This window comes from Chaetura pelagica, unplaced genomic scaffold (assembly GCF_000747805.2).
Source record: "Chaetura pelagica isolate M959 unplaced genomic scaffold, ChaPel_1.0 scaffold53, whole genome shotgun sequence".
Taxonomy (NCBI): Eukaryota; Metazoa; Chordata; class Aves; order Apodiformes; family Apodidae; genus Chaetura; species Chaetura pelagica.
The window spans coordinates 2,326,281-2,336,027 of NW_009952880.1; the positions used below are offsets into that span (position 1 = coordinate 2,326,281).

The following is a 9,747-nucleotide window of genomic DNA, read 5'->3' on the forward strand; positions in this document are numbered from 1 at the left end:
GGGGGGGGAGAAAGAAAAAACCCTATAGAATTATTCAAGACATGTAACAGATTATAAACCTGGCACTTCTTAAAGCATTCTGAACTATATCAATACAGCAACTTTTCAGAATTTTTTTGTCAAACAGGTTTTTAGACTATGCATAAAACTAGAATTTTACATTTAAAAAAATGATCACACTGAGACTGAACTTAACTAAAAAGAGAACTTTCAAGCCTACAAAACCTCTGCCATCAGACTGAGTGAATTATAGATTTCATTATCATTTCAGAAGATATTGGTCTGGCAGAAATAACTTTAAATGAATGCCTGTTTAAAATAATTTTTAAAAACTAAGGGGAAAAATAAACTTCTGCAGTTCAATGTTCATGCACTGTACAACTACATATAATGTAGCTTTGCAAAAATACACCTAAAAGACATAATCAGGAACACTTAAACAAGTTATTAGGAAGGAAACAGATTTAGGAGAGTAAGTAACTGCAAGGTTTCAGAGAAAGCATTTTTCTTAAGCAGGTATCAGTTTCTCTATAGCAAAAGCTCTCCTTCCTACTGCGCATAAACTTCAAACAGGATTATACAGATATTCCAGAGTCTGGACCCACAGTCTATTATTCATGTAATTAGTTCTATTTGCCAAACAAAGAGAAAATAACTTTATTAGGAAATTCGTTGTCAATAAAATTTTACAGGCCTGGATCCAGACATTTTATGTTGCTATGTGGCCGAGTCAGGATCTACCCCAAAAACACCTGGAATCCACATGGATCTAAACAGGCAACCCTTCCTCTGCTCAGTACTCCTCACAGACATAGTCACTATTGCTAAATCTGCAAGTACACTTTTAGTATCTGTTTCAGAAAACTGAGACAGGACAGCAGTAAGGATCAGAGAGAAAGAAGAAATATGCCATGGGTGAGTTAGCTGCTAGCTGAAGAGGAGAGATCATGGAAGAAAAACCATCAGAGTACACAGGTAGTAAGCCAAATTCCTTATCCACTACGTATCTTCACCCTCCTTAGCCTACTTAGAAAAAATACATATATGAAACTTCTCTGCACTTTCTATTGCATGGTTCTGGATTTGATATTCATTACCAGCTGGTTTGATCCATTTGTGTTCACATGCTAGCTATGGGCATAAGACAGATGTGCTACATTTTTTTCTATGTTCTTATCTTTGCCAACACTGTATACAATGATAGATGCCAAATTCCGTGTGGTTCGGTGGCAGCAGTCTGCAGTACCACACATGAGAGGTGAGCTACATACTCAAGCCCAAGACCCATTCCCAGACCAGCCACAGCCAGGCATCTACAGAAGCACTGGAGATATGTCTTGCTCTACAAGGGGAGGACCACCTGGCAATTCTGGGAGCAGCACTGATGTGCTCCAACTGGTGCTGCATCCAGACCTTTCAAAGCCACAGATGACCTTCTCAAAACACTACTGTGAGAAGTACGGCTGGGGATGGAGGTTAAAAATAAAAGAACAGGCGTCTGTACATCCTCTTATTTACATCTGCTCCACATGAAAGGGCACTGTATGCTATGTTGATAAAAACAGACAACTTCTTAGGGGAAGTGTTCAACTTGTGTCTTGGGCTGGCTCTGTTGTCTTTGTGGTTGAGCTGATCCACAGGCAGCATGGGCTACAGCAAGACGGCTTTCACACAGAATGCCAGCTCATGTTACAGAAAGTTTGACACTCCGTGTGGTCTTAATAGGTTTCTTAAATGCCTACTGTGATCCCTACTGTAGAAGACACACATGCTTGGGAATCAAGTGTCTTCTCTTCAATGTCAACTGTACCTACTGGGATGCGTATGCACTGTAGTTTACTTCCCGCCCCCCCCCCACCCCAATAAATTCTGAACCATGAAGTCACTCAAACTGAGAGAAGAAAGATCTCCTATGGCCTTAAGAGAACTATTACAATATAGACTCAGCCTACTAAAGCAACATATGCCTATATGTAATTCAAGGTATAAAGATAGTCCTGAGCAATTTAGTATTACCACTTCTCTGTGGGACTTCATGAATGCTCTTGGTTAATACAGTAAAAATATCAAGGAGCATCTCTGGTGGATGTTCAGCTAAATCTTAATTTCTGGTTACAGATCCCAAACTGTTTTTAAAAACACTACCATTTCAATGCAATTCATGGCAGTTAGAGGACAGAGAACGAAGTCCTGACAATGCAGTGAAGAAAAAATAAGAAATCAAGAATCATGGCTGTTACCTCAGTCAAAATTTAAAAAGACTAAATACATTGTTTTAAAATGTTATTGTTATTGTTGATACTTTTGGCAGATAAGGAAAGTTTAGAGATTTTGCTATCTTCATGGCAACTGACAGAAGAGAGTCAGAGAGAAGAACAGAAAAAAATCCCTATAAGGCAAGGAAAAGAAAAATCCGAATTCTATACAGGCTAACTACACAGTGCTCCAAAGCTAGACATTTCAGTTCAAATTTTCCTGACATATCTGTGAGTATATGTGTTAATGGAGGGGGAAAAAAACATATCTGCATAATGGAGCTTTTTTATGCAGTATTCTACACTTGGAGAAAGAAAGGAAAAAAGAGAACATTGATTTAAATATAAAAACTTTAATTCAAAAGTATTTTTCCCTGGTTTTGTTTTCTTTTAGCTTTTGAAACATCATCTGTCATTTATTTGCTTGATATCTACTCAAGGGGACAGCAAGAAAAGACCTGTCTTCTTTTTTTTTTTTTTTGTGTCTGAAATTCCACCACTATCATTTTTCAGAGACTTATTATGTAAATAAAACTACATTTGCAATACTCCTAAATCGAAGAAACCATCCCCTAGCAAGTCATAAGTTAGATACAGAAAGAATATAGCCACTCTGAAATTATTATCTCTAAGACAAATAACAGATTGCACAGTGTTTTATTGTGTGCCAAGAACGTTTTCAGTTAACAATTTCACTTGAAAAAATGGATCACATACTTGTAAAATCATACCCAGCATTGACTTCATAAGGCATGTGGCTTTAGAGTGCTTTTTACAATTATTAATTCTATTAGTCAACTAGCAGGTGGACTAATGCAATTGTCTTAGAAGATGCACGGAAGACACAGAAGACATTTTGAGAGCTGATCTGTATATCTGCAAAACAAAACAAAAAAAGGTTTTCCTTCCTAAATTATGCATTCAAAATAAGGTTTTTACTTAAACATTATTATGCCTATTGTACATTCACATGCATCTGTTAGTGGGCACTATACAAATAGTGGCTGCTGTTCCCTACTTCTGTCAAGCATGAGAAATCCCACAGTTGCCTTCTCTTCAGACAGACACACATGCTCTTGCACACACAAACATACAAATACACACACAGATAAAAATTATCTTTGACGTGATGCTCACCAAAAAAACAAGTTTGAAACAACTTTGAAGGAAGTGTTGAAAATTATCTGGATAAATGCTGCAAAAAATAAAAGTGCCCTGAAAATTCACACATCTTAACAGATACTGTGCATGGTAATGGGACTGGCCTAATAGGATGGATAAAGGAATACAAATAACTGGTTCACATCCAAGGTCTGCCATCAGCCAATGAAAGCTATCATATGCTGATTGCCTCATGTCCCACTTGAAATGAATTTAGTGGTTTTACTTTAGTTGTTAGTGGGCAACTTTCCACATCTCAAAAATGCTATGGCAATAATAAGCACTTTTGTTGGCTGTTAGTGAAAAGGCCAAGTGATGAACAGCCTTTAGAACTGAACTACCTTTTCGTTACTGGAAATGGTGATCTCCCCAGAATAAAATAATTACTAAGCCTGATGTGAATGAAAAGACTTCTCGAGCTGAGGGAACTCTGGATAAGGCCCAGACTGCAGAAATCACCTTAGGGCTTTATAATCCAGGGTTTGGTATCTTATCTGCATTACGCTAAAATTACTTTTAAATCACATGGGTTGGTGTTTGTTTTTTTTCTGATATGATCACCCTCAGCTATTCTGAAGTGGAAATCGTGTTAACAGTTATGTATAGTTTCCCTCAAAAACAGACAAGGCTACTCTATATGATGCATGGATGTATCTACAAGATACAGACTTTTCTGCTTAACAGTTGCTCAGACCAATTTATACGTGGAATATAAAAGTGGAAACTTTTGCTAAAATCAGGTTCTAATCCAGGGTAATGAAATACCATAGTGACTATTGTACATCATTTTAAAAAATAAAAAAAGCAAATTCTGATAATCAATAGTTTCTTATGTGTGATGAAGATAGTGGCTAATTACCTGCTGATCATTAGCTCTTGCAATGTGTCTCTATTGTTGCTCATTATTTTTACTGAACATAATGACTTGTCATCAAAGCCTGTTGCAGCAGCGTGGTTGTTGCCTTGTGCTTGCACTGCAGGTTTAGGTCAGGTCTAGTGATAAACTCTTTTTAACAGAATATTACATTTAGAAATATGTCTGTATTTTGTGAGATGCCACTGACTAATCTTTGTACAAGCAGATACACGAGCAGATGAATAGCAAACTGAGTCAAGGGTCTATGGAGACTGTGGTGTTATCAGTCAATATGCTGCAGCAACAAAAAGTTAAATGAAAATACTAATTTATATTCAACAGGCTCAAGTAGAACCTCTTTGTTAAGGAATAGTAAAATTAATACTTTTACACCCATATATATTACACACCCACACACAGACACATAATGCATATACGGCGCTTAAACATCAATCATTTTGTTAGAATAATGCAGCAAAAATCATTAACTCTCAGTGTCTCAGCTTAATATATGTCTAATACTTACCTATCTCACAGGAGTTTTGTGAGGCTTAATTAATTAGTGACTGTAAAGCACTTTGTGATCCTCTAATGAAAGGTGCTACACAGCACAAAGTATTATTAAAATCATTAGGACCACAAAAAAGCCCTGTGGAATTCCAGCCTACACTGTCTGTTGGGGTTGGGAGTGATCTTATTATTAAAAGGAGACCGTCAGACTAATTTTCATAATTTTTTCAAGATCTTTTTTCCCCCTTTGCTGTTGTGATAGCATGTTAGTAGCTAGAAATTTAATCTTATCATCTTAATAACACACACTCATGTAGTTTGTTACTGCAGGGCTAAGGAAGAGAAAAGGGCTTTTAGCACTCATCTGGCTTTCCCTTTTAAGAAAAAAAAAAATTAAAAATGAGAGACATATTTTGACACCTTCCCACACTCCACCCCACCAGGACAGCCGATCATGTGAGATTGCAGGATACTCACTACAGCCGCATGGGAAAATACTGCTGTGGTTTTAATTTCTCTTTTTTTTTTTCTTTCACAGAAAAAAAAAAAAAAAAGAAAAAAAAAAGGCACAAAACAAAACCCAGCTTATTACACATAAATAGGCTACAAAGACTGTCTGCTGTGCTTTATATAAAAAAACCCTTAAGTGTTCAAAGTGTCGGCTTCTATCAAGCACAAAAAGTCCTACCCAATCTGGAGCCTTCTCCCCACTCTCAATGTAACAATCGAGCAGCTGTAAGGCACACGGAGCTCTGATGCCAGAGAGCTCCTGTCTTTAGAGAGCGAATTTCTCAGAAACTCTCTCTGAGGCAGGCTCCATCCCCAGGGGGCCACCCCACAGCCAGCCCTCCGCCACAGCCCGTCCCGCCAGGCTGGCCCAGACCCACACCAAGCACAACCAGAGTCAACAAACTGACCAGGGCAGCCCACAGTTCAAAGAAATGTATGTTTTCTAATTTAAGCATCTTCAAAAATAATAATAATAATAACAACCTTTAAATACTCTGGAAACTCCAGGTGAAATTGCTGCCTTCACTGAAAACTAGATTACACAAGATGCAAACTGCCCTCGGACTCAGACACCGTGGTACAGGACTAGCTAAAGCCCCTGTCTCTACACCTTCCCTCATGGATACTTGAACAGTGAAATGACAGAAGAGAAACATGTATGACTTCACACCTCCACCATCTCCAGCTGGGACACAAAGCAAGTGGCAGTCACACAAGATGCTTCTCTCCCATCTTTGCTTGTGGTTCTCCTCCCTGAAAGCAACCAATACATAGTCCTAACCTCTCTCTGCTGAGAAGGGAAGGTAAAAACAACCACTTTTGTGCAAGGAATTCAGAAATCACACCCTAAACCATGGCAGGACAGAATAAGCTTCATGATAAGCAACTCCCTTCTCAACAAGATCACATCCTCCCCCTTTGACATGAGTCTTCAAGTGCACCATGCAAGATGGGATATCACGGCTCTAAGGAAGTGACCAACTAATTCTAGAGAACTTTTAAAGGTGTACTTTTTTTCCACAATCCCTAAAACTGAATGGCCACTCATTCCTGTCTGAGATTGTTTAGAGTAGAAAATGCCTCCTCATACCAGTAACATTTGGCAGGATCAGACATATTTAGTTAAAATGTATCTACTTGATATTCTACACTCTGCGTGCTCCACTGAAATTATGATAACTTCATCAATCTAGAAAACGCTACAAGAAAATCATACCTTATACATCATACTAGCAGAGCAGCAAAACACTGTTGGTTTTCACCTCCTCCCTTCCTCTTCTGCATTTCAGACTCTACAGTTAGGTTCCTAATCACCAATTTGCCAAGAGGTTTCTGCAATTTTTTTTTCCACAAAGTTTACAACAAAGAGATAAGTGAAAAAAAGCCATGGTCTGTTCAAGCTTGCTCCTTCCCATTTACATATACTTTTCCAACATTGATTGTGCTAAAATCTCTAAAGGTGCGCTTTTAGACATCTTAAATCTCATTCAGCTACAAAGTGCCATCACCTTCAAACAACTCTCATCAGATAAATCTCTTATTAATTCACATCAAATTAATTCAAAATTATCTTTTCTATTACCATATGCTTCAGAGCACAGCACATATTAGTAGTCATCTAGTCACTGGAATAAATCTAACCTTTTCTATGGGTATAAAACAGACACACATTTCAAAGAGTTTAGGAGCGGCATTTTGAAATAAATTGTTTGAGCCTACTTCCAGGCATTTATTTCATTTTAAGCTCACTGCCGGGGTAAACCATGCAGACACTTTCAGCAGAAACTGAAGTCAAAAGGTGACTTGTCTGAAGTGGTGACATGGGGGTGGAATATTACAGTATCTTGCAACTAAAATGAAGAATTTTAAAACTGCTTTTATTTAAGGGTGCCTAATCATGGCAGTTTGCTGCTCTGCATTTCTTACAAGCCTGCTGCAGAGAGCTTGCTCCTACCAGACCTCCAAGGTCATCCATCCAGGATGGGAGAGCCCAAGAAGGCAAAGATTTGTTTTGCCCTGGCTTCCAAACAAGCATGTAAAAATACTCTGTAAATAGGACAACATGTTAAACCCCAACAAAGCTTGTGAAACAGAAAAATTAGTAACACTGCCAATTTATGGATTAAAAAAATTATCTACAGAGAGATGCAAAAATTAAGGTGTTCAGGACGATTTGCAGACAGGACTCACCAAGTTATTAAGCCTGGTTTCTTTCGATGCCCAGGCCCATACGTCTCTCGCATACATATTTCAGTAGAAAGAGTGCCACCCTAGCACTTGGCAAAAGGCCAAGATCCTGTAATTTAATAAGGTACAGAAAGAGCACCTAGTGCAAAAGTCTAAATGCTGCAATTTATCATGACAGTTATGGGATAAGTTGACATTTTATTTGTATGTAAATTAGTCTCCAAAACAGCATTAAAAGGCCACACTTTCAGAGAATATTGCACCTTTGCTTCTCTGTTCTCCATTTATCTAAACTCAGCTTTGTGTACTAAAAGTAGTTTAATTTTTATGTATTGATGCTGCTTTGCATGCTCTCCAATCTGTTGTTATTGCACCGCAGAGAGAATGCAGCCTGATTTGCTTACTGCATTGAAATAACTGACTTCTGCCAGGACTGACACCTCCTATGAGAGCCCTGCCATCCTCACTGAATCTTCTGGTTATTCTATTAATTTGCTGTCGTAACACTTTATAGAATTGTAGAACATTCCCTATTAAATGAGACCAGAGGTCCACTTAGTCTGGTGTTTTGTCTTGGAGAGTGGCCAACAGCAGATCCTTCAAAGAAGGTTCAACTTCTATGCCTATGGACAGATACAGTATGACCTACCCCTGTGAAAAATAAACTGCTCCTCGACATTTAGAGAGTGGCTTACTTTCTGAAGAGTAAGAGAGTTTATATGCCTTAATTATCTCTCACTTATGTTCTACAATTTATTGTTAAGTAAGTCTGTATATCCCCACTTCCAATAAAAGTGTCCAATATCTATCTGAACATTACGACAATCCTGGTATCTGCAATATTTTGTAGCTCGCACTTTACAATCTAATTACAAACTAATCAGAACGAATCCTACACGCGTTTCCAATTTTCTTATTTTCAGAGGAGTAGTGTTTCCCCCCTAGTCTTGCACTAGCGAGAGCTGAAGATGTTCTAGGCTGTGGGTATACCTATCATATTCCCCCTATTCATCCTGGCTTTAGGGTAAACAACCACCATCTTTCCAAACTCTTCTAGTAGGTGTGGCAATCTCATATGTTTCAATTTCATTTCAGCCTGAGTAAACCAAGTGTTCTTTGTAATACAAATGTCCTTTGAAGACAAAGTTTAGTGTTTGCAAATGACTCAGAACTGAACTTGAGTTAAGTGAACTGGCAGAGGCAAGCACAGTGCTACCCTGAGATGAAGAGTGAGGAATGAAGGTGACCTCCTGGCTCCTAGGCAAGAGCAACCAGGTATGGATACAAGAAGTGACTCTTGTTCTTTTAAATTAAGAATACAATGGGCTGATCCCATTTCCCTTTAACCTAATGGCGAAAGCCCCACTGACTGTTAGAGAAGCAAGTCTGGGATGTGTGGTTCCCTTCTGTTAGGTGATGTCTGTGATACTAGAGAAAGGCACCCAAGTTCCCTTGCCCAAAACTTCAGTTAAAATGAACCAAAAATTACTGGGGAGAAGGGGAGCAGACTGAAGGGAGAAAAAAGGATGGTTTTGGCTAGCATTCCAGAAAAGTTCAAATAATTCTGCTTCAAAGTAGAGGCAAAAACCCAATTTGAAATGGGGTTGAAATTTCAGCTGGATCACAACTAAAAAACAGAGAAAAATGCAGAAGCCTACAGCATGGACCTGTAACAGCAATATTAAATCATCACCGGAGAGGGCATTATTGTAGTACTTTTCCAGCCAGACTAAAACCAAGATGAACATGAGTTTGCAAAAATGTCCTCTTTTTTTTTTTAGAACAAAAACTGGCAAGGGTTTCCAGACAGAAGTTACATAGGTAAGAGAGGGCAACCAAGGGCAACAGGAGTTGAGCCCACATACATCAAAGCAGACTTTGGCTTTGGGTACCTATCCAAAGTGAGCCTTCAAAGGTTCTAATGTTGCCCTGTTGTTTAGCTTAAATCTTGTCTAAGCTTGCTCAGGGGAACCCACATTCAGAAGTATGGGAGAAGGGAAAAAGAACACACATTTTCCAAACTGTGATTTCAAAACAAAACAAAAAAATGTAAATTTACATGCTGCAGGGTAATACTGGTAAGCGTGGCTAGCTATTGTTGCTCCATGCTTTTCAATTTCCATATATTAGCATTCATTGCTGACATTATTAAATCCAAAGTTATTTGGATGCTTTGATCAGCAAATTGAATCTTGAGTCTATATATGATGTACCTATATTCACGTAAAGTTTACAAAACTATTGTATTTCCCTATTTTAACTCTTTCC

General features: G+C 38.3%; 1 protein-coding gene across 2 annotated transcripts in view; it reads right to left on the reverse strand.

Annotated features, from left to right (window-relative positions):
• TRPS1 (trichorhinophalangeal syndrome I) overlaps positions 1-3,131 on the reverse strand; it is a 180,348-nt gene extending 177,217 nt beyond the window's left edge. Inside the window, exon 1 of one of the 2 annotated variants that reach the window (XM_009995352.1) lies at positions 2,973-3,131. In XM_009995352.1, coding sequence (XP_009993654.1) covers positions 2,973-3,009 — 37 coding nt within the window. In that variant the 5' untranslated portion in view covers positions 3,010-3,131. The remainder of the gene's footprint in view (positions 1-2,972) is intronic. The other variant, XM_009995354.1, reaches the window with a different exon arrangement.
• Between the last annotated feature and the right edge of the window lie 6,616 nt (positions 3,132-9,747).